A 25589-nucleotide genomic window follows, 5' to 3' on the forward strand; every position below is an offset into this window, starting at 1 on the left:
ACATGTGAACTTTATACCTATTTCTGTGCAAAATCATGGGCATTATTCTACAAACTCCACTTTTCTGGATTTGCTGCATTTCAGCAACACAGATGTTGGCTGATAAGACTCACACTCCCTCTTTCAGTTTAGTATTACAAAGATGCAGGATGGTCTTCACAGCCCTCTGCGGGTCAGTCAGGTTTCTCCACAATTTATTTGGAGAACCATTTCTTTCTGGAGCTGACTTTCTACACACACTTGACAAATTTGGAAGAAAACTGTCTAAAGAATCAGTTTATTATGTAGAATTAAGATTTTCTTTATTTAGAAATAAAAGAGAGGCGCTGCCCACATAAGCAAAAACAGCCCAAAACAAAAAGAGCAGAGGTGTCCACAGTGTTTTGGCCACATAATAGAACTGAATGGACATACTGTATCTAAGTTACATAGTGTCATTGTGATGGCATTTTAGTTGGTCCTCACAGTGGACCTGGTTGTGTGGGGTTTAGAGTAAAGGGCCAGTGAACGCATCGTGTCAGTAAGATTATTTAAAGACTATAGAAAAGTGTGTGCGTGTGTGTGTGTGTGTGTGTGTGTGTGCGTGTGTGTGTGTGTGTGTGTTTGGAGGGATGGGGATATACAGGGATAAGGATTAATTTGTTTTTCGTTTTACCTATTTATAATGTATCTATTGTTTTCTGAATAGTGTATCATAAGCAGAATTGTATTACACTGCAATTAATCTATATACTATATTTTATACTCCATGTGAAATATTTTATTGCTGCTGTCTGTTTGGAAAGGACCACTAAAACCCCACCCGCAGTCAGCCGCATTAGAGGAACTTTTTTAATACACTCAACAATCTGAAACTGGTCTGAAACAATCTGAAAACACCAAAACAGTTAGATTCCTTCTCTTGGCTTTAAGAATAAACACAGTAGGTGAAAGGAACTAATGGTGTATTTGATGTTTGGATTATTTATGTGTTTCTTTCTCATAGTTGATTTGAATTGTTGTAGTAAATTATATACTTACATTTATCAATAAAGTTATATTTGTCAATCTCTATTAAAGATCTGTTTTGTTTGTCCCTTATTTTAATTTTGCAGCACAACAACCACATTTAAGAACTTTGAACACACACAAACACACTCGTATTGTTTCCAGAGGAAAGCTATTTAAAAGAAAAATAAAGCAGAGACTTTAGGGAGTGTAGTTTTTGCATAAATCAAAGTATTGAACAAATTACAAATATTGGCCAGATGATGGCACTATAGTCTATAGTATAGATCAAAATCTTAGCCGTTTAACTACCCAAAAACAACATGGGGTGAAATGGGTTTAATGGTTGATACAACGTAACATTTTAATTTTAAAAATCAATTTCCAAATAACATGGTATAAAATAACCAACATATAACATATAGATAACTAATAATAACAACAAGCTGATTGGAGTGAGGAGGGGACTGTGACACCCCTGGACATCACTCTGGCCCCGCCCCCTGCTTTGGAAGAATGGGAGTTGAAGCCAAAAGAAAATATCACCAGGATATAATATTAATTACAGCCGAACACACAAATCACGAATCAGCCAGAGACTATGCTAGAAAGAGGATGTGGCTTTAACTATTTTTAAATTAAATTAGTCGAAAAATTCGCTGTTTGTGCCTCTTTTTCTGCCAAACACGTGACTGATGGTGTGAGAGGGGAAGACGCTGACGTGGGGCGTAAACACGGGAAACAGGAGGTTCACACACGGACAGCTGCTGCAGCCGCAACCGGGGGGATATGTGAGCGGTCTCTGAAGACAGATCCCCGAAAATAAATGTGATCGATCGGGCCCGTGACCAGCCGGTGATCGGATTAGACCGTTTCAACTGAGAGGGGAGGGGTGGGGGGGCTGCGGAGGAGAGAGGGATGCGTTGCCTGGTAACAGAAACAGGACTGGGGAGGAAAACAGGCCAACATCACTGAATGAACATCCTCAGCCTCAACGGTACAAATCTCATCTCTAATTCACTGTTTATTGAATCACATTTTACATATTTCATCAACCAAAGAATTTGGTTGATAAGTAGACCAGGTTTACAGAAATACTCTGTAATGCTCGATGGTGCGGTTTGACTTCACTGCCTTTTGTCCTATTTAATATTTGTAGAAATTAAATAAATAATTCATGGCATTTAGGGTCTGTACTCTGAGTTCACACACACACACACACACACACACACACACACTCTAAGTGGCTTGTTTTAATACCCTGCGGTTTGTTGATCTGCAAGATGCTTGGATCAGTGGTGGAAAGTACATTGTTTTCAAAAAAGACTGCAGTGTTTGATCTTCATGGAGTATTTTCATTTTATGATTCTTTACACTTTCTGCAGAAATACCACACTTGTTAGTGGCTGGAGTTACTTTGCAAATGCAGATTTTAAATACCAAATAATAAGATACGATTTTTTTGATGCATTGGGTAAATGTTGACAGACTCCTCAGTAGCAGCAGCAAGTTATTAAAATGAGCCCTACGTGGACCAGCTACAACACACAGTCTGACAGTATCATGTCTTCATTAAATGTACTGTGTGGGACTTTTACACTGTCACAAATAAATTAACAAATGTATACAAACTGCCACCTTTTCCAGATCAAGACTGTTTTTGTTTTAACTTCAGCTGTTGCAGACACCGTGTTTGGTGTCTAAGGAAACTTCAACACTTTATATTTTACATTTGTTTGCGAGTTTAGACTCAGGCTGGTGGGTTGGTTACATAAGGTTTGTAAAGAATGACACACTTGGGGGGCAGAGTTTGTTTTGTTTGAAATGAAAATATACAAATAATTGAAAACAAGTATTACATTTAAATTATATGCTGTTACAGAATCCCCAGTGTACATAAATACTACAAATGATACAATCCTAAGCATTGTCTCTTAAATGCCATATTTGACATTTTTATTATGTATTTTAGGTTAACATGGACATTTCTGGCCAAACTAAACCAAACTTTGACAATTCCGGTGCCAGTATCACAGAGGTTCAGGTACTTCACTCCTAATAATCTGCCTCGCTTTCTCCCAGTGTGGCCTCAGACTGTCATGTGCCTGTAGTCAACGCTGAGGGTGAGGGAGCCATCATGCCCTGCACGTGTGCAGAGTGGAGGAGGTGGATCCGCCCGCTGGTTCTGGTCCTCTATGCTCTTCTGCTGGTGGCTGTGGTGCCGCTGTGCATCTGGGAGCTGCAGAAAGACAAGGTGCAATTACCTCAAATTTAAGAATACATTTTTAAAATGAAGTAGAAAAGGCAATTTCCAAGGAAATTACGTGGGAGAGCTGTTAAGTCGCCCGGTAGAGGCCGACCGCTCAGAAGCTGCTGAGAGCAGAGGCGTTTGCACGTTCAAAGCCGCAAACGCTGAAGAGAGATAAATACAAACAAAAAGAGAAAGAAGAAGATGACAAGAAAAGGAAAAAATCCAAAATCCCAGGAAAAGTTGAATTCAGAAAAGAAAAAAAGTAGAAAGTAACAATGGAGGAAGTAAATAAGTAAAAAGTTGATATTTAAAGTGTAAAGAAACAGAAAAAGAAGCAAAGTAAAAAGTTGCTATTGAAAGTGTAAAGAAAAAAGTAAGAAGTGAAAAAGCAACAACTTGATTAACAAAAGTGGAAAGAAGTAGTAAGAAACAAAGGAAAAGGTAAATATTCCCAAAGTTAAAAGAAACAAAGAAAGAAGCAAAGTAAAAAAGTTGCCATTAAAGTGTAAAGAAAAAAGCTAGAAGTAACTACTTAGAAATGAAGGAACCATTTTAATGCTGAAAAACTGTTGGAAAAAAAAAGTTGAAAAGAGCTTTTAATTTGAAAGTGTGTTTCCTGTCTGTGTCTGTGTGGTAGTTTGTGTGTCCACTGTAGGGAGACTTCAAAACAAACTCATTTTAGCATTTAAATGCTAAATAATTAAAATAAGAATGATAAAAGGCTTTTATTTTGAAAGTGTGTTTCCTGTCTGTGAGGGTGTGTGTGTAGGGAAACTTCACCACAAAGTCATTTTAGCATTTAAATGCTAAAAAGTGGATAAAATATTATGAAAGGCTTTTATTTTGAAAGGGTATTTCCTGTCTGTGAGGGTGTTTGTCTGTGTCTGTACAGCTCTGAGGCTGATTACATGACGTCATGCAGCTGTATCCGTTACCATGACAATGACTGCTGCCTGCCTGCTGAGTCATGTGAGCCAAATGCAAAGACAGGGTGGAAAAGTGCTGAGACTATGCCTCGCAAAATGCTCAAAATATGAAAAAGTATTAGTCCTATCGAAACAATTCAAAAACTGTGAGTGACAAAAGGCTTCAATGAACACACTGATGTACTTTATTTGAAGATACTCCATAAAATGAAGGCGTGGTAGCAATTTTAAAACAGCCCCCCGTTTGTCATTTGAGGAAAATTTCAGAACCTCTGTTATAATGGGCTCCAATGGGAGTTTCAGACGGCACTCTCTCTGCTTCTGGACTCTTGGAGAAAGAACCGTCAGTCCTGTGACTATGAGAGTTACATTTACTGAAAGAAGACAAAAATACCTACATTCTGATGTATAGTTTGTTTATGTAAGATTAAAGTTGATTGAAGGAAAGAAGGAAAAGAAGGAAAAAAGTTGCTAAAAGTGGAAGCTGAAAAGTTAGAGTGCGTGTGATGTCACCCACTCTAGCTGCTCCAACATTCCGCAATACACACTAATGGAAAAGTTGAAAAAGCTCCAAAAGTTGCCTAAAACTAAAACTGCGATTATTTAAAAAGTATAAAAGATACAAAGAAGCTGATCCACCCAGAAAAAGTTGAAAGGGTCTAGACCCGTATAAAGTTTAAATGAAGTTTCTACTCCAAAGTACGACGACACAAGAGGCAGATGAAAAGTGGCAAGTTGAAGGAAAGTTTTAAGTGGCTTCCATTCATTTTCAATGGGAAGAAAAGTTGATAAAAAGTGAAATATAATAAAAAGTATAAAAGTTATTAATGAGAAAAGTAATAGCCCACATGTCCTAAAAGAGACCTACGTTTAGGAAGTGGAACGGAGTTTCTACGACAAACCGTCTAGGAGGAGATAGTGACCGAAAAACGGCGAAATAAAAATAATAATAACTAGAAAAGGCAATTTCCAAGGAAATTACGTGGGAGAGCTGTTAAGTCGCCCGGTAGAGGCCGACCGCTCAGAAGCGGCTGAGAGCAGAGGCATTTGTACGTTCAAAGCCGCAAACGCTGAAGAGAGATAAATACAAACAAAAAGAGAAAGAAGAAGATGACAAGAAAAGGAAAAAATCCAAAATCCCAGGAAAAGTTGAATTAAGAAAAGAAAAAAGTAGAAAGTAACAATGGAGGAAGTAAATAAGTAAAAAGTTGATATTTAAAGTGTAAAGAAGCAGAAAAAGAAGCAAAGTAAAAAGTTGCTATTGAAAGTGTAAAGAAAAAAGTAAGAAGTGAAAAAGCAACAACTTGATTAACAAAAGTGGAAAGAAGTAGTAAGAAACAAAGGAAAAGGTAAATATTCCCAAAGTTAAAAGAAACAAAAAAAAGAAGCAAAGTAAAAAAGTTGCCATTAAAGTGTAAAGAAAAAAGCTAGAAGTAACTACTTAGAAATGAAGGAACCATTTTAATGCTGAAAAACTGTTGGAAAAAAAAAGTTGAAAAGAGCTTTTAATTTGAAAGTGTGTTTCCTGTCTGTGTCTGTGTGGTAGTTTGTGTGTCCACTGTAGGGAGACTTCAAAACAAACTCATTTTAGCATTTAAATGCTAAATAATTAAAATAAGAATGATAAAAGGCTTTTATTTTGAAAGTGTGTTTCCTGTCTGTGAGGGTGTGTGTGTAGGGAAACTTCACCACAAAGTCATTTTAGCATTTAAATGCTAAAAAGTGGATAAAATATTATGAAAGGCTTTTATTTTGAAAGGGTATTTCCTGTCTGTGAGGGTGTTTGTCTGTGTCTGTACAGCTCTGAGGCTGATTACATGACGTCATGCAGCTGTATCCGTTACCATGACAATGACTGCTGCCTGCCTGCTGAGTCATGTGAGCCAAATGCAAAGACAGGGTGGAAAAGTGCTGAGACTATGCCTCGCAAAATGCTCAAAATATGAAAAAGTATTAGTCCTATCGAAACAATTCAAAAACTGTGAGTGACAAAAGGCTTCAATGAACACACTGATGTACTTTATTTGAAGATACTCCATAAAATGAAGGCGTGGTAGCAATTTTAAAACAGCCCCCCGTTTGTCATTTGAGGAAAATTTCAGAACCTCTGTTATAATGGGCTCCAATGGGAGTTTCAGACGGCACTCTCTCTGCTTCTGGACTCTTGGAGAAAGAACCGTCAGTCCTGTGACTATGAGAGTTACATTTACTGAAAGAAGACAAAAATACCTACATTCTGATGTATAGTTTGTTTATGTAAGATTAAAGTTGATTGAAGGAAAGAAGGAAAAGAAGGAAAAAAGTTGCTAAAAGTGGAAGCTGAAAAGTTAGAGTGCGTGTGATGTCACCCACTCTAGCTGCTCCAACATTCCGCAATACACACTAATGGAAAAGTTGAAAAAGCTCCAAAAGTTGCCTAAAACTACAACTGCGATTATTCAAAAAGTATAAAAGATACAAAGAAGCTGATCCACCCAGAAAAAGTTGAAAGGGTCTAGACCCGTATAAAGTTTAAATGAAGTTTCTACTCCAAAGTACGACGACACAAGAGGCAGATGAAAAGTGACAAGTTGAAGGAAAGTTTTAAGTGGCTTCCATTCATTTTCAATGGGAAGAAAAGTTGATAAAAAGTGAAATATAATAAAAAGTATAAAAGTTATTAATGAGAAAAGTAATAGCCCACATGTCCTAAAAGAGACCTACGTTTAGGAAGTGGAACGGAGTTTCTACGACAAACCGTCTAGGAGGAGATAGTGACCGAAAAACGGCGAAATAAAAATAATAATAACTAGAAAAGGCAATTTCCAAGGAAATTACGTGGGAGAGCTGTTAAGTCGCCCGGTAGAGGCCGACCGCTCAGAAGCGGCTGAGAGCAGAGGCATTTGTACGTTCAAAGCCGCAAACGCTGAAGAGAGATAAATACAAACAAAAAGAGAAAGAAGAAGATGACAAGAAAAGGAAAAAATCCAAAATCCCAGGAAAAGTTGAATTAAGAAAAGAAAAAAGTAGAAAGTAACAATGGAGGAAGTAAATAAGTAAAAAGTTGATATTTAAAGTGTAAAGAAGCAGAAAAAGAAGCAAAGTAAAAAGTTGCTATTGAAAGTGTAAAGAAAAAAGTAAGAAGTGAAAAAGCAACAACTTGATTAACAAAAGTGGAAAGAAGTAGTAAGAAACAAAGGAAAAGGTAAATATTCCCAAAGTTAAAAGAAACAAAAAAAAGAAGCAAAGTAAAAAAGTTGCTATTAAAGTGTAAAGAAAAAAGCTAGAAGTAACTAATTAGAAATGAAGGAACCATTTTAATGCTGAAAAACTGTTGAAAAAAAAAAAAGTTGAAAAGAGCTTTTAATTTGAAAGTGTGTTTCCTGTCTGTGTCTGTGTGGTAGTTTGTGTGTCCACTGTAGGGAGACTTCAAAACAAACTCATTTTAGCATTTAAATGCTAAATAATTAAAATAAGAATGATAAAAGGCTTTTATTTTGAAAGTGTGTTTCCTGTCTGTGGGTGTGTGTGTAGGGAAACTTCACCACAAAGTCATTTTAGCATTTAAATGCTAAAAAGTGGATAAAATATTATGAAAGGCTTTTATTTTGAAAGTGTGTTTCCTATCTGTGAGGGTGTGTGTGTAGGGAAACTTCACCACAAAGTCATTTTAGCATTTAAATGCTAAAAAGTGGATAACATATTATGAAAGGCTTTTATTTTGAAAGGGTATTTCCTGTCTGTGAGGGTGTGTGTCTGTGTGTGTCTCCACTGTGTATGTTGAGGGAGAAAAACTCAGGTAAAGTGTGTGGACACAGCTCTGAGGCTGATTACATGACGTCATGCAGCTGTGTCCGTTACCATGACAATGACTGCTGCCCGCTGCCCGCCTGCTGAGTCATGTGAGCCAAATGCAAAGGCAGGCTGGAAAAGTGCTGAGACTATGCCTCGCAAAATGCTCAAAATATGAAAAAGTATTAGTCCTATCGAAACAATTCAAAAACTGTGAGTGACAAAAGGCTTCAATGAACACACTGATGTACTTTATTTGAAGATACTCCATAAAATGAAGGCGTGGTGGCGATTTTAAAACAGCCCCCCGTTTGTGATTTGATTAGAATTTAAGAACCTCTGTTATAATGGGCTCCAATGGGAGTTTTGACGGCACTCTCTCTGCTTCTGGACACTTGGAGAAAGAACCGTCAGTCCTGTCACTATGAGAGTTACATTTACTGAAAGAAGACAAAAATACCTACATTCTGATGTATAGTTTGTTTATGTAAGATTAAAGTTGACTGAAGGAAAGAAGGAAAAGAAGGAAAAATGTTGCTAAAAGTGGAAGCTGAAAAGTTAGAGTGCGTGTGATGTCACCCACTCTAGCTGCTCCAACATTCCGCAATACACACTAATGGAAAAGTTGAAAAAGCTCCAAAAGTTGCCTAAAACTAAAACTGCGATTATTCAAAAAGTATAAAAGATAGAAAGAAGCTGATCCACCCAGAAAAAGTTGAAAGGGACTAGACCCGTATAAACTTTAAATGAAGTTTCTACTCCAAAGTATGACGACACAAGAGGCAGATGAAAAGTGGCAAGTTGAAGGGAAATTTTAAGTGCCTTCCATTCATTTTCTATGGGAAAAAAAGTTCATAAAAAGTGAAATATAATAAAAAGTATAAAAGTTATTAATGAGAAAAGTAATACCACCCCTGTCCTAAAAGGGACCTACGTTTAGGAAGTGGAACGAAGTTTCTACGACAAACCGTCTAGGACTAGATAGCGACTGAAAAACGGGCTATAATAATAATAATAATAATAATAATAATAATAATAATAATAAAGAAAAGGATCTCAATAGTGTGAGAGCTGTGCTTACAACTCTCCCACTAATAATAATAAAGAAAAGGATCTCAATAGTGTGAGAGCTGTGCTTACAGCTCTCCCACTAATAATAACTAGAATGGGCATTTCCTGCAGAAAATGCGTGTGATTGCTGAAAGCCAGCCGCTGCACCTGCTGCAGCCATCGCCGAATCTGCAGCTCTGAAAGTTGTAGAAGCAACAGGCAACACTGTAACATGTGTAGTTTTTTAAAATATTAAACAACTAGTGAAAGCTCATGAAACAATGAAGAAGTTTTCAATTGTTATTCACCAACTCTCCAGCAGATGGCAGCCTGTCCAAAGGAATCAACTGTTGCCATCTTGCCCTCTCAACACTAATGAAGTTCTGAGGATAAAATACCAAAAAAAAAAAACACCCACAATAGCGCCCCCCAGTGGATAAACGTTTAACACGCGTGTTTAGGGCAGTGTCCTGCACATATTTGTAAAGTTTCATTCAAGTCAGTCATTGCATTAGCTTAAAAAAAAAGATCGAAACAGTTGCAGTACCGCGAACGGCCGCCAGGTGGCGTACGTGGTAGTACTAAAGGCCCTGTACAACATAGAAGTGAAATCAGAAAAAAAAAAACAATTTTTAGGAGTTAAAAAACGAGTTAAATAACTGACCACACGGTGGCGCTAGAGAACCCACACTGTAACATGTGAAGCATTTCATCATGGGGCATCATGAGTCAAAGTTTCATAACAATATCACGTGTAGTTTCCGAGATACAGCCATGTGAAGATTGCTCTCATAGACGGCAAAAAACTAATCATACAAATATTCATAATAATTATTGTACATCAGCTGTCAGCCCACAGAGTAATACATCAACTCTCCTAACTGTACTTAACATGTTACAGTTGGAACCATGTTTCTAGCTGTAAGCGTGTAGGAGTAGTAGCATGTCAAAACAACTAACATAAACATGCTGATAACTGACCACACGGTGGCGCTAGAGAGCCCACACTGTAACATGTGAAGCATTTCATCATGGGGCATCATGGGTCAAAGTTTCATAACAATATCACGCATAGTTTCCGAGATATAGCCGTGTGCAGATTGCTCTCATAGACGGCAATGCAAAATAAAAATCATACAAATATTCATAACAATTATTGTACATCAGCTGTCAGCCCACAGAGTAATACATCTACTCTCCTAACTGTACTTAACATATTACAGTTGGAACCATGTTTCTAGCTGTAAGCGTGTAGGACTAGTAGCATGTCAAAACAACTAACATATACAGGCTGATATCTGACCACACGGTGGCGCTAGAGAGCCCACGCTGTAACATGTGAAGCACTTCATCATGGGACAGCATCCCACAAAGCTGCATCATGCTACCATGTGTAGTTTTTGAGATATTGCAGTTTAAACATCACTCCCATAGACTTTCCATTCAAAAAAAATATCATATTAATATTCATAATAATTACAGTACATTAGCTGACAGCACATAGGGTAGTGAGCACACCTCTCCCAACCATGCTTAACATATTACAGTTGGAACCATGTTTGCAGCTTTTAGCATTCAGGACTTACAGCACGCCGAAAAACGGGCGGAAGAATACGGAAAAATAATAATAATAATAATAATAATAATAAAATTAAATACTGGAAACAACAATAGTGTGAAAGCAATCACACTAATAATAATAATAATAATAATAAAGAAAAGGATCTCAATAGTGTGAGAGCTGTGCTTACAGCTCTCCCACTAACTAGAAAAGGCAATTTCCAAGGAAATTACGTGGGAGAGCTGTTAAGTCGCCCGGTAGAGGCCGACCGCTCAGAAGCTGCTGAGAGCAGAGGCGTTTGTACGTTCAAAGCCGCAAACGCTGAAGAGAGATAAATACAAACAAAAAGAGAAAGAAGAAGATGACAAGAAAAAGAAAAAATCCAAAATCCCAGGAAAAGTTGAATTCAGAAAAGAAAAAAAGTAGAAAGTAACAATGGAGGAAGTAAATAAGTAAAAAGTTGATATTTAAAGTGTAAAGAAACAGAAAAAGAAGCAAAGTAAAAAGTTCCTATTGAAAGTGTAAAGAAAAAAGTAAGAAGTGAAAAAGCAACAACTTGATTAACAAAAGTGGAAAGAAGTAGTAAGAAACAAAGGAAAAGGTAAATATTCCCAAAGTTAAAAGAAACAAAAAAAGAAGCAAAGTAAAAAAGTTGCTATTAAAGTGTAAAGAAAAAAGCTAGAAGTAACTACTTAGAAATGAAGGAACCATTTTAATGCTGAAAAACTGTTAAAAAGTTGAAAAGAGCTTTTAATTTGAAAGTGTGTTTCCTGTCTGTGTCTGTGTGGTAGTTTGTGTGTCCACTGTAGGGAGACTTCAAAACAAACTTATTTTAGCATTTAAATGCTAAATAATTAAAAAAAGAATGATAAAAGGCTTTTATTTTGAAAGTGTTTCCTGTCTGTGAGGGTGTGTGTAGGGAAACTTCACCACAAAGTCATTTTAGCATTTAAATGCTAAAAAGTGGATAAAATATTATGAAAGGCTTTTATTTTGAAAGGGTATTTCCTGTCTGTGAGGGTGTGTGTCTGTGTGTGTCTCCACTGTGTATGTTGAGGGAGAAAAACTCAGGTAAAGTGTGTGGACACAGCTCTGAGGCTGATTACATGACGTCATGCAGCTGTGTCCGTTACCATGACAATGACTGCTGCCCGCTGCCCGCCTGCTGAGTCATGTGAGCCAAATGCAAAGGCAGGCTGGAAAAGTGCTGAGACTATGCCTCGCAAAATGCTCAAAATATGAAAAAGTATTAGTCCTATCGAAACAATTCAAAAACTGTGAGTGACAAAAGGCTTCAATGAACACACTGATGTACTTTATTTGAAGATACTCCATAAAATGAAGGCGTGGTGGCGATTTTAAAACAGCCCCCCGTTTGTGATTTGATTAGAATTTAAGAACCTCTGTTATAATGGGCTCCAATGGGAGTTTCAGCCGGCACTCTCTCTGCTTCTGGACACTTGGAGAAAGAACCGTCAGTCCTGTCACTATGAGAGTTACATTTACTGAAAGAACACAAAAATACCTACATTCTGATGTATAGTTTGTTTATGTAAGATTAAAGTTGACTGAAGGAAAGAAGGAAAAGAAGGAAAAATGTTGCTAAAAGTGGAAGCTGAAAAGTTAGAGTGCGTGTGATGTCACCCACTCTAGCTGCTCCAACATTCCGCAATACACACTAATGGAAAAGTTGAAAAAGCTCCAAAAGTTGCCTAAAACTAAAACTGCGATTATTCAAAAAGTATAAAAGATAGAAAGAAGCTGATCCACCCAGAAAAAGTTGAAAGGGACTAGACCCGTATAAACTTTAAATGAAGTTTCTACTCCAAAGTATGACGACACAAGAGGCAGATGAAAAGTGGCAAGTTGAAGGGAAATTTTAAGTGCCTTCCATTCATTTTCTATGGGAAAAAAAGTTAATAAAAAGTGAAATATAATAAAAAGTATAAAAGTTATTAATGAGAAAAGTAATACCACCCCTGTCCTAAAAGGGACCTACGTTTAGGAAGTGGAACGAAGTTTCTACGACAAACCGTCTAGGACTAGATAGCGACCGAAAAACGAGCTATAATAATAATAATAATAATAATAAAGAAAAGGATCTCAATAGTGTGAGAGCTGTGCTTACAGCTCTCCCACTAATGAGAGCTGTGCTTACAGCTCTCCCACTAATAAAGATAAAGGATCTCATAAGTGTGAGAGATGTGCTTACAGCTCTCCCACTAATTACTGACAGTGAAGATGTAGTTTTAAATGACTGTCTCCCTCTGTCCAGGTTGGGACCCACAGTAAAGCCTGGTTCATAGCCGGCGTTTTTGTTTTCCTGACCATCCCAATCTCACTGTGGGGCATTCTCCAACATATGGTGCACTACACCCAGCCTGAGCTGCAGAAACCCATCATCAGGTAAACACACGTACATACTGCAGTCAAGCCTTGAAGGACGGTGCTTTGGTCCTGTCTTGAAAGCAGTTGCCATGTTTACGACTTTAGAAATTAGCAAGTGCAATTGATTAACCGGTCATGCAGCAGGATTCAGATATTAAATAATGAACTCAGAATCAGACACATGCTCTTTGTTTTTCTTCACCAGAATCCTATGGATGGTGCCGATCTACAGTTTGGACAGCGTGAGTCACAGTTAAAAACCCTGTCTCCTAAATGTAATTTCTAGGGGACAGGGTTACGGTCACACATTCAGGCTCCATAACACATTAATCTGCCAATTCTATTCCGTGACGTTGCCGTGGCAACAGGGCTTAACTGGTGATGATGAGGCAGTGTCACAAGACCAAGATGTCAAACTACACACACACACACACACCCTTCTGGATCTTCAATCACATACAGTCTGAGTCCACTTAACTCCATTAGTGCTAATGAACTACTCCATGGTAGCAAACCTGTTTTTCTTTCCTTGGAGTTAAGTTCTCCTGCATAATCTCGCCGTCCCTAATATTCATCTCTTAATATTCTGTTTTCTCTACACTTCTAACTCGTTCCGTCCAGTGGCTGGCTCTGCGGTACCCCAGCCTGGCCATCTATGTGGACACTTGCCGGGAGTGTTACGAGGCCTACGTCATCTACAACTTCCTGGTGTTCCTGCTGAACTTCCTCAGTAACCAGTACCCAAGCCTGGTGCTCATGTTGGAGGTGCAGCAGCAGCAACCCCACCTACCCCCGCTCTGCTGCTGCCCACCATGGCCTATGGGAGAGTAAGATATATACATAATGAACACGATGAACAAATGGGTGTACGTGTTATGGATGAACATTAAAGTTGTTCCCTCTTTTTCAGGGTGCTGCTCTTCAGGTGTAAGCTGGGAGTTCTCCAGTACACTGTGGTCAGACCTGTAACCACGGTGATAGCGCTGTAAGTTTCCCACCCTAACCAGAGTAGTAGTGCTGTAAGATTTGTACTGTAACCATGATGATTGTGCTGTAAGTTTTCTACTAACCATTGTGATAGTGTTAGAGGTGTTCTAGTGTCATGGTGATAGCTAGTTCCTACTGTAACCATGGTAATAGTTCCATAAGTGTCCTACTCTAAACATAATACTAGCATAGTTAATGAGTTTCTTACTGTAACTATGAGGATAGCATCATAGATGTCCTACTGTATCCATAGTGATATTACTGTAGGTAACCATGGTGAGAGTACAGCGAGTTTCTTCCTTTAATGATGTTGATATTATCATACATGTCCTATCCAACCATAGTGATAGTGCTGTAAGTTTACCACTGTAACCATAGTGATGTACTACCATATTTTTCCTCCTGTAACTATGGTGATAGTGCTGTACATTTGCTACTATATCTTTGGTGATAACACAAGTTTTCTACCGTAAGCATGATAATAGTACAGTACAGTTTCCTTCTGAGACCACGTTCATATTGTCGTAAGTTTCCTACTGTAACCAGGAATCAAAATTTGACTTGTGATTGGTCTGAATAATTTAAATGTACCAGAAGAACAGTGTTGCCAAGAAAGGTGGAAAGGCATCTGAGAACCTGGAAACCACACGCAGAAAAACACCTGAGAGTTTGATGTGAGAAGGTGAGTGTGTGATTTGGTGTTTCCCTTTTTGTGTCTGCAGCATCTGTCAGCTCTGTGGGGTTTATGATGAAGCCAACTTCAGCTTCAGAAACGCCTGGTCCTACCTGGTCATAATTAACAACATATCTCAGCTGGTAAAGTCACATCACATACATAGACACACACAGGATACTGAAATAAACACATACGTGTCACTGTTTGTGTGCTCTGGTAACATTTCTGTTCACTATTATTTATAAGACACAGTATGTTCTGCTGATGTAGTAAATACTAGATATTTGTCTTTTCAGTTTGCCATGTACTGTCTGGTGTTGTTGTACCGAGCTCTCAGAGAAGAGCTGACTCCCATCAGGCCTGTGGGCAAGTTCCTCTGTGTCAAACTGGTGGTCTTCGTTTCCTTCTGGTAAGAATTAAAGGAAGGTAAGATGGAGGACGGTGGGAGGCAAACTCTATCGATGCATTCATTTTGTATCCTTTTCTGTTTTCAGGCAGGCTGTTTTTATAGCTTTCCTGGTCAAGGTCGGTGTGATTTCGGACAAACACACCTGGGACTGGGACAGTGTGGAGGCCGTGGCTACTGGACTGCAGGTACAGTGATTCATTCTTAGTGTTGACCTTAATACAGAATATGAAACTCATCATCAAATCATTCAGTTGATAATAAAATTTCCAAAGTACCCAGTGAGAAATGTCTTTATCTCTCTGTTCAGGACTTCATCATCTGCATAGAAATGTTTCTGGCTGCCATCGCTCACCACTACACCTTCACCTACAAGCCCTACGTACAGGTAAACTGCAGACAGCAGAAACATAACCCATGCAGACACAAAGACAGATAAGCAGATACTGTTTAAGGACCAAGTTTGGGAAAAAGTGAGTTGGTTTACTCAAAATTCAGACAAAGAAAAAAAAGGTGAGGAATAAAAAAAAATTGTTAAAGGTTAAAAACAGGCAGAGAAGCTAATAAACATAAAAAAATGTCTATGGATGAGTCAAATCTCCTTTTCTTTTTTCTGCCTCGCTGTCCATCCAGGAAGCAGAGGAGGGTTCGTGTTTCGACAGCTTTTTGGCCATGTGGGACTTCTCGGATATTAGAGCGGATGTCACAGAGCAGGTCCGCCATGTTGGTAAGTGTTAAACTCATCCACGATAAGAAATGTATTAATTAACAAAATTTAGTCTAAGGAGAATCAGCTTCAACCACCCCTCTCGATCCCCAGGTCGTACGTTTCTGGGTCGTCCCAACAAGATGTACTTTGGTACCTCAGCTCGACCAGAACACACCGAGCACACCGGCCTCCTCACGTCGACCTCCCAGGATCCCATCATCGTGGCAGCCGCGTCGATGCCCTCCTCCCCTTCGTCGATTGGGCGATACCAAGGCCTCGGCCACACCCCTGCTCCTCACTCCATCTCAGCTCCTGCAGGGTTCACGTCCTCCTCCTGGGAGGACGACAGCGACAACTCACCTCCACAGGCAGGTGACAACCAGTGACAGGGTGACACCACCATGAGGACACAGCCAGGGGTGGGACGTACTATTTTGTGTTTATGGCTCATACCTATGGACAAAGAAACTCTAATAAAACCAGAATAAAAAAATATAATCAAACCAATTTATCAGTGGATTTTACGAAGACTAAACAAAAAAAGCAGAGAACAAATGTCTGTACTTTGTTACGTCAGAGCCGTGTTTGCTGAGAAGCTTTGGTATAATTACAGCATATTTACCCAGTTTTAAATGTTTTAAACCTAATTTGTATTTTAACGTCAATTTATGTCATTTTGATAACTATGATGATAAACCTGTAGGTGCTGAAAAAAAAAGAATATTTAATGAAGGTTTCTTGGTCTTTGCTCTCAGTGCTGAAGTGTCAGTTTGACTCTTTGTTCTGCTTCACAATAAAGAAACACGATGTATCTAATCACAGAAAACTGCCTTGCTCCAATTATAATTATATTTCCTTAATAACTCATTTGACACGAGTCAGACACAGTCACAACAGAACTGATCATTACAGTTAGATGGAGCCTTTGTCCATGATTATAAAACTAATATCTTAATAATGACTTCTGTTCTGTTCTTCTACTTTTCAGCAGGAACATTCAGTGGCTTTGTGTCCTGTTAGCTGATAAGCATATTGTATGTGTTGGTGTTCGATCCCTCCTAATGTGACAAACTTTAGGCCAGAGGAAAATGTCAGCTGGGAGAGACACTGCTGTTAATACTTTTAAAGGGGTACTTAAATATTTGTGCGTTACACTACTGGAATAATGAGCTCGCAAGAGACTGGTTTAAAATTATCTTTAATCCAATGAATCAAGCTCCTAAAACACTTGATCCAACACAAAAAATTAAAATGTAATTACTGTCCCTTCAGAAAACGAATTTTGTGCTTTTTGTTACCTACTATACCTAAAGTAGGTAAAGTAAGAGTCAGCATGCAGGCAGCACACTAGGGGGAGGTATTGGCTACATTTATCCATCAGAGATACTGGTTTCTTTTTCGGTGTCTAAGTACGCAGGTTGGGCCGTGGGAGATATCCAAGTAGAGAAACCATCATGTGCGATTGTGCAAGTAATAGGTTACAGGTTTGTTGCACCCAAATTTGAGGACAAATTGGAAAAACACCCTGTGAAATATGACATAAGGTTCGTCAGTCAAATCATTAATGGTACAAATATTTCAACAGGCAGTACCGTTTGCTTCAGCACCGTAAGGACATAGCACATTTATTTGCAATCATACAAAACAGAGCCTGTCATAGATGTGAATACACATGTCCAGAAAGCCAAATGTGCCAGAGAAGTTTAGCCCCATCAGCCCCATGTAAGCAGTGGAGTAGATAGGAAAGATGTCAGGAAGACACCTGAGGATTTGTGTAGCATAGAAATCCTACAAAAAACGGCTCAGTAAAATGAGCAGAGGACGGCCTTATGGCTACAACACTGAAGGCTGTCGAGGACTTTCTGAGCATGGAGGTGAGTGACATAACTTAACCATTTCTGAGTGAACAGTCGCGGATGATATTACTGAGTTGATTGTTGATCAAGTAAAGACCACAAAGACCCATGTTTCAGAATCAGTCAACAAAAGACAAAATCAAAAAGTCAGCACCAAGATTGAGAACTTTTTCAACAATCAGTTCGCTCAAGCCTCAGGTTTTTTTTTTGTATAATTGCACAACTAAAGGCCAAAGTGAAAGGCGCCCGTCACTGCAGGTTCTCATGAGCAGCTTTGACTCAGTTTCATCCAAAGGATGAAAAAGAACAGGAAGAGGGTTATGAGTCCAGTTGGGTAAATTAGATTTCTAAAGGCATTGACCACATATTTGTAGAGAACCTCACTAATTTCAGATGGGTTGGTTTTTATCCCAGAACCATTTTAGGCAAACCTTAGTGCTTGTTGGCACTGTATCTGCATTCATAGGTGCAACTCTTTGTTGGACTGATCAAGTGGTGACTGGGTGTTTGCCGGGCTCATTTCACACCGTTCTGACCACCACTTCCTCTTGTAAAAACTGTAAACACCGGAAGCGATTAGTGTTTGCACAAGTGAGGAGTGTGTCTGTGTGTAGTGTTTTGAAAAAACTGTTTTATGCAATTGAAAACTGAGTCAAAGGCTGAGAAATAGCTTATGGCTTTGGAGATTTGGCATGTAGTTTTGCACTTTGAGTGGGAGGTTTCAAAAACCGTGTGACACGAAAAGATTTTGTGTGTGCAGTTTTGAGAATTGTGTGCAGAGTTTTGAAAAAAGGAGACTTAGTTTTGAAAACGCGTGTAAGCAATTGGTAAAAACTGCAATGTACAACCCCAATTGGGAGGAAGTGTAAACATAAATAAAAACTAAATACAATGAGTTGCAAATCTCACCAACCCATATTTTATTCACAAGAGAACATAAACAGCATATCACATGTTGAAACTGAGACATTGTACAATTTCATGGAAAATATCAGCTCACACATCTCAGTAAAGTTGGAATAGGGGGATGTTTACCATCGTGTAGCATCCTCTCTTCTTTTAACAACCGTCCAGACCAGTAGCTGGAGTTTAAGAGAGGAGTTGTTCCATTCTTGACGCAGGATTCTAGCTAGTCAACAGTCCTGGGCCTTTGTTGCTGGATTTTTTTGTTTTTGTCACACACACCCGCCAGAGGCAGGAGAATGTCAGTTAAACAGAAGGGTGGTTGAAAAAAGTACGTAATAATAACAAAATACATACTAATGAGAGTAATGTTGGGCAATGTACAAATCATGGTGTCATTAATGTGTGTGTATAGGTTTGTATCTCAGTACTCAAAATTTAAAGTCACCTCCTAAAAAATCTGACCTGAACACAGTGTGAACGGTCTCACTTTAAAGGCATTTACCTGTGTCTATAAAAGAGTATCATCGCTTCCAGTGCCAAAATGGTAAACAGGAACAACACCAGACATTCACATAATAGAAGTATGACATACACAAATGAATCAGGTTCACCAGTGCAGGCAAAATTGAACCATACTGAAAGAATTATGAATATTATTAAACACAAAAACAACTTAAAGATTGGCCGAGTGTGTTTGTATACAAACAAAAACACCTGTTTAAGACAGAGTCCAGCAGGTATAGCAGCTGCACACAGACCCACAAATGTCTCTGACAGTCCGCTGTGGACACACGAGGACAGAAAAGCTCCTGCCGCTGCCCCCACTGTCACCCCCAACCTTCCTACCCCACCGCAGTGACCTACTACTTTTTTAAAGTTTTCTGTTGCTGCCATTGCTGCAGCAAGAGACACCCCTACTGCTCCAGCCACCCCCACCAGAGCCCCCACAGTGGGACCTGGACGCAGCACAAGTAGACCCCCCTTTACAGCACCTAAAACTGCTGCACCTGAACTTGCAGCACCAGCACAGATCTTAGCTGCTCCACCCGTTTGCAAAGACCTAAAAAATGACGTTCCTATAGCAGCAGTAAACAGCAGAGACGTGAAAAGTCCAATAAAAATGGCTTCGTGTACAACATTGATTGTGTGTGTGGACGTAGGTGAGTGTAACGTAACGATCGGCTGTTCCTTAATGTTAAATATTTCAGTTGTAATCAACATCAAGGCCACAGGTGTTAGTTTGAAGTCATATTCGAGGTAATATACAGCACAGATTGTTGGAATTAAGGCAATCATAAGGACCAACTTTGTTTTAAAAAATACAGTAATTAATATTATGTTGAAAGTTACAGTTCCTGGTGTTAAAATCCAAACTGTTAATGCCAGCAACCATGGCCTTGTAAACTTATGGGCACATATGGCAAATGTAAAACAGATGGGTAGAGCCACTAAAAACAGTGATAGTGAAATTAAAAACCATTTATGAACACTAAAACTGGAAAAAACGAATAAAAAACTTTCTAAAACCAAACCCAGAGCATATCCAGATGCAGTGACACCCATGAGACACACTGTCCCAGCAAGACTCAAGGCTTTCGCCTTTGCTGCTTCACTGTTTTTCTTATTAACTAGGGAATACGTTGAAAATCCAAGAAGAATTCCTACAGCTGATGACAGGGCAGAGGAAACCATACCAAAGACCCCGACCAATAAGGATATGCCAAAATTAAGGTTGAGATCACTACATGTTGACTGTGATGTTCGTTGTTTTGCGGCTGCTCCGAGATGGCTTCCTTTGACTATGGTGTAGTTTAGTAGCTGGTCCACAAGCATCGTGTTTTTATCCAGAAGCTCAAGGGACTGAATTAGGACGACAGCTGTGGTTCCCAGGAGCAGACCTCCTAATGCTCCTAACACCATCCCAATGCAGAAGGTGGCGATAACTGAAGCCAAGTCTGTGGATGAACAGAAGGGTCCCACTCGTTACTGTGTGTGTGTGTGTGTGTGTGTGTGTGTGTCTGCATGTGTTGCGTCATGTTTTGCATTAGCTTACTATACTTATAAGAAACACACACAAACTCACCAGTGGAGAAACATGAGGGCAGTTGTGGATTTCTGTAAAACACAAAGAAAAAAGTCTCTATTGAAAAAGCTATTACTTTTCTTTTGTATGAATAATTGGTGGTTTATATATTTCTGTATGTTCACCTGGGTTCGCCTCTGCCAGTGGACATCGCTCTGTTGTCCTCAGCTAACAAAAAAACACAGCCTTCAATTGAGGAGCAATGTTATGCCTATCAACTTCTCATGCCATAACCCATGGTGCTGATTGATATTTATAATACAAACCTCACTTCCAAAAACGTTAGGACATTGTGTAAAATGTAAATCAAAGAGAATGGAATGATATGTAAAGAATTTTGAGGTTAATTTTGATTGTAAATTGTACAATAACAACAAATCACATTGTTAAAGAGAGAAATTTCTGCTTCATGAAAAGTGAATTTTTCACTCTCATAGTGTTCAAACTTAAAGGAAACTCACCTCTGTCCGTTCTGTTCATCGTTTGTGAAGAAGTTCAACTCCTTTTCTTCTTTTTATATATTCCTTCTTTTATTTGCCAAGTCCGTAAATCTTTGTGATATTATTCAAATCAGTGTTTTTGGTTTCTTAAGTACGATATGTAACAACTAGCATAAGCTAGTTCCTCGTGAAGTGTCAAAGAAGTGGCAAATGTTTCTAAGAGTCTGTCCTGGAAGCATGAAGACCTGTCAGTCCTCCCACTGTGACATACATAATTTCTAGTTGACCACAGAAACCTTAGATCAGATAGTAGGATGCCCCTCATTAGTCACTAAAACGGAACTAGTTGGCTTGATTTCAATATTTCAGGGAGCAAGTGTCTTAACGAGTAAAGTAAAACAGCTTGAAGTTGTACTGTCATGAATGTTGTAGAAGATGTGTGTACATAAAACATTATAGACTGATCTCCATATGTATATAAATATGCTTTTAAGGTCCACTTTAATCTTATAAATAGTTTAGTGCTACTTTTATGTAGCACATTTATTCTTCTGTTCTGTTGCATTGGTTTAGTAGACAAACAGTAATTGAAATTAACTTTAGGTGTATTATAAAGTGCATTCGGAAAGATTTCAGACTCCCTTCGACCCCCTTTTGTATTGAAAGTAATGTTTACCATTATTTGGAAGACATTTCAAAGTTTATATCTCTAATGTTCCACAGAGAGTAAAGGCATTTACCTGTGTATATAAAAGAGTTTCATCATTTGCACTGCCACAAAGGTAAACAGGAACAATACTACACATACACATAATAGAAGTATGATCCCACCACAGTGGACTGATACTTTTTCTAAGGTTTTTTTCTTTTATTGCTGCAGGAAGAGACACAGCTGCTGCTCCACCCACTCCCATCCAGAGCCCCTACAGTGGAACTGAAACTGTTACTAAAAGATAAGGACCACATAGTGTAGCTACAATGTGTTTGCAGGGTTGTTCTTATGTGGTTTGCAGGTATTATGATTCTTTCAAGCACACTGTACTTAGGACTTTGAGACCATAGCAAATCATTTAATACTTATAGGATATTATTCAAAATGCCTCTCAACAATAGAGAGAGGTATGGTTGCAGGTTTACGAGCTGTAGCAGTTGCTACTGAAAGTTGTTTTGTCTACAACTAACATTGCTATGATGTATAACAGTGCATGTTATTCTCTGAGTAAAAAACACTCATCTCACACCATCTAGGTTATTGCAGTGGCAAATAATCTTACTAATAATGTCTTATATTACATTGTACTGTGTTTAAACTTTAGTTCAACATTACGCCCTACAGCTGAAGATGAAAGATGAAATTCCTGTTCCCTTTTTTCAATAGATGTATCACATCCTGTTTCAGAAGAAGTTATTGCTGCTGGCAAGTCTGCCTTTCTTTCTGTTACCGTTCACACTGTGTTCTGATTAAACATTAAAAGTGGAAAAACACTGTATTTAATATAGCCATAAGGTGCTATGTTTTTTGGTTTATCTGAAATAATAAGGGTTTTCTGTGTAACATAAGCAATAAATAATTATTCAGATATTACATATTGTCACATTGTTTATAATTCCCAAGCTGATATCTCTGTCACTACTTCTCCAATTACATTTCCTAGTGTTTCTGAACAGCGAGACAAGCTATGGTGCTCGATTAATATTAGACATTTTCTAGAAATTTAGCAACAGTTGGGCAATGTACAAATCAAAGTGTCATTAATGTGTGTGTATATAAAAGAGTTTCATCGCTTCCAGTGCCAAAATGGTAAACAGGAACAACACCAGACATTCACATAATAGAAGTATGACATACACAAATGAATCAGGTTCACCAGTGCAGGCAAAATTGAACCATACTGAAAGAATTATGAATATTATTAAACACAAAAACAACTTAAAGATTGGCCGAGTGTGTTTGTATACAAACAAAAACACCTGTTTAAGACAGAGTCCAGCAGGTATAGCAGCTGCACACAGACCCACAAATGTCTCTGACAGTCCGCTGTGGACACACGAGGACAGAAAAGCTCCTGCCGCTGCCCCCACTGTCACCCCCAACCTTCCTACCCCACCGCAGTGACCTACTACTTTTTTAAAGTTTTCTGTTGCTGCCATTGCTGCAGCAAGAGACACCCCTACTGCTCCAGCCACCCCCACCAGAGCCCCCACAGTGGGACCTGGACGCAGCACAAGTAGACCCCCCTTTACAGCACCTAAAACTGCTGCACCAGCACAGATGTTAGCTGCTCCACCCGTTTGCAAAGACCTAAAAAATGATGTTCATACAGCAGCAGTAAACAGCAGAGACGTGAAAAGTCCAATAAAAATGGCTTCGTGTACAACATTGATTGTGTGTGTGGACGTAGGTGAGTGTAACGTAACGATCGGCTGTTCCTTAATGTTAAATATTTCACTTGTGATCAAAATCAAGGCCACAGGTGTTAGTTTGAAGTCATATTCGAGGTAATATACAGCACAGATTGTTGGAATTAAGGCAACCATAAGGACCAACTTTGTTTTAAAAAATACAGTAATTAATATTATGTTGAAAGTTACAGTTCCTGGTGTTAAAAATCCAAACTGTTAATGCCAGCAACCATGGCCTTGTAAACTTATGGGCACATATGAGTCTGTAAATTGGCTGCCAACCTCTGAACTGTAGCCGCCCGTTGCTGCGTTGACTGCTTGCTAGTGTAGTTAGCATGCCAGTAGCAAAATGATGGCTGATTTTGCACTCTTTGAAAACCGCGACAGTTTCTTGGCATATTAGGCATACAGCCTTTGATCGGACTTTAGTGAAATAATATTTTGTTTTCCACTCCCTATTAAACACTCGGGGCTCACTATCCACTTTCCTTTTCTTTGATAAGCTAATTTTTGCAAAAGGGCTCATAAGAGAAGAAGAGAGTAATACACACGAACAAGGTTAATGTAGCTGAAGTGCGCCATCTTTTGGGGAAACGTGGGCATTACAGGGGAAAGGTAAATTGAACAAGGTTTACCTGTACCTATTTTAATATAATTTGATCACGTTCAGCGGGCCGCATCAATAAGCCCAACGGGCCGTGTGTGGCCCTCGGGCCTTAGTTTGCCCATGTCTGCTCCAACCTGAGTTTTCATTTTAGGAGCTGCACACGACAGTCGACTGCTCTCTCTCCTGTTTTCCCCAATTTTTGCAAATGCCTCTGTCTGTCCAGAACAATGTTTTTTCCCTTAATGATGTCTCCTTGTTACAAGCAGGAGCTCATGCAGGTGAGCAAACTGCTTGGAAGACGAAGGGTTGCACTAACATTTCTTCTGGAGTCTGGGTGGATCTACTAGGTCTCCCAGTACTACCAAAATCCATATTCTGTTTCTAAATTGACTCATGGTTCTGACCATGTTTCTAAAGGGGGGTATGATGGATATTGTAAATAGATTGTGGTATGCACCAGGGTTTTCCAGTTTTGCTGAAAATTGTTGTACAAAATGTGTGATTTGTGCTACTAATAATGTTGGTGAGATTACAGAAATGTCCATGTCAGCACATCAGAAACATGAAGGCAATTTCGAACATTTAATCATGTATTTTAGTGAATTAACCCTCATGTTCTGATTATAGATATTGTTTTCAAAGTGGATTGAATGTTTTCCCTTAAAAAATGCTTCTGCTGTCTGAGTGTGAGGGCAGTGAATTAAAACAGGTTAGAGCCCCAACACATATATTGTTATTTAACCCCATGGTATCTTAGTTCATATTCTACACTGTTCTTTTGGCACATTTGATTTGCTAGTTTACCTTATTTTGAAACATCTGCACTTCAGTCTTCTGCACACAGACAACAACATAGTGACCTTTTATAAGTGTTGTTACCGATATTCGCCACAAGAGGGAGACGCCCTTTAGCCAGCGTTTCTGTCGGGAGTTTACAGGCAGCGCTGACACACTGTCATATAGCGCTGAGACGAGACACGAGACAGAACGATGCTAACAACAGTGAACTGTTTGTCTGTAATTTTGCAGTAAAGAGAGAGAAACCACAAGATCCTGTCTGTGTGTTTTGTCAAGTGTGCTACATGAGTAGCAAAAGCATTCCTTCGAGGGGTGATCCCAAGATGGGGACTCCCTTCAAAAATAATGTAATACTTCAGAAAAGTCTAAAAATAAATCTGAAAACACACCGTCCCTACCATCCAGCCAGTGGAGGTGCAGTGGAAAGTGGAATCAAATACTGAAAACAAAACTCACGTGACTAATACACCCTTCCTATAAAATAGGGTTGAGCCTAATAGGACTGGATGATGAGATGTTAATATGTTGTTGTGCACCAAACCATCCTTTAAAGCTCATTTTTCCCTGAGGTAAAAGCTGCCCTTCCTGAGCCTGCAGCTGGGCAACTCCACACCATCCAGCCAGGAGACTGGATTTTAAGACCTCAGACCTCAGAAGGAAGCACTGGCACCAGCCCTGTTGGACGGGACCATATGTGTGTTCCTGACCACTCCACCCGCAGTCCAGGTTGTTGAGAGGGATACAAGTGTAGATCTTTGTATGATGGCTCCAATAAAGCGATGGC

General features: G+C 39.0%; 1 protein-coding gene and 1 long non-coding RNA gene across 2 annotated transcripts; one reads left to right on the forward strand and one right to left on the reverse strand.

The window, feature by feature from the left end:
• Nucleotides 1–1487: 1487 nt before the first annotated feature.
• Nucleotides 1488–16561, forward strand: LOC137137797 (transmembrane protein 184C-like). Its single transcript, XM_067524457.1, has 12 exons — nt 1488–1984; nt 3070–3241; nt 12822–12952; nt 13140–13176; nt 13556–13761; nt 13845–13919; nt 14644–14737; nt 14894–15006; nt 15092–15191; nt 15314–15391; nt 15637–15730; nt 15824–16561. The coding sequence occupies exons 2-12, from the start codon at nt 3125–3127 to the stop codon at nt 16096–16098; spliced, it is 1320 nt and encodes a 439-aa protein (XP_067380558.1). The 5' UTR covers nt 1488–1984; nt 3070–3124; the 3' UTR covers nt 16099–16561.
• Nucleotides 16562–18464: 1903 nt separating this feature from the next.
• LOC137137466 (uncharacterized) lies at nt 18465–23621 on the reverse strand. The gene is made up of 4 exons (XR_010915729.1): nt 21019–23621; nt 20683–20725; nt 20558–20589; nt 18465–20429 (listed from the first exon to the last, which is right to left on the reverse strand). It is a non-coding gene; the product is annotated as an uncharacterized lncRNA (long non-coding RNA).
• Nucleotides 23622–25589: the final 1968 nt, after the last annotated feature.

This window comes from Channa argus, chromosome 12 (assembly GCF_033026475.1).
Source record: "Channa argus isolate prfri chromosome 12, Channa argus male v1.0, whole genome shotgun sequence".
Taxonomy (NCBI): Eukaryota; Metazoa; Chordata; class Actinopteri; order Anabantiformes; family Channidae; genus Channa; species Channa argus.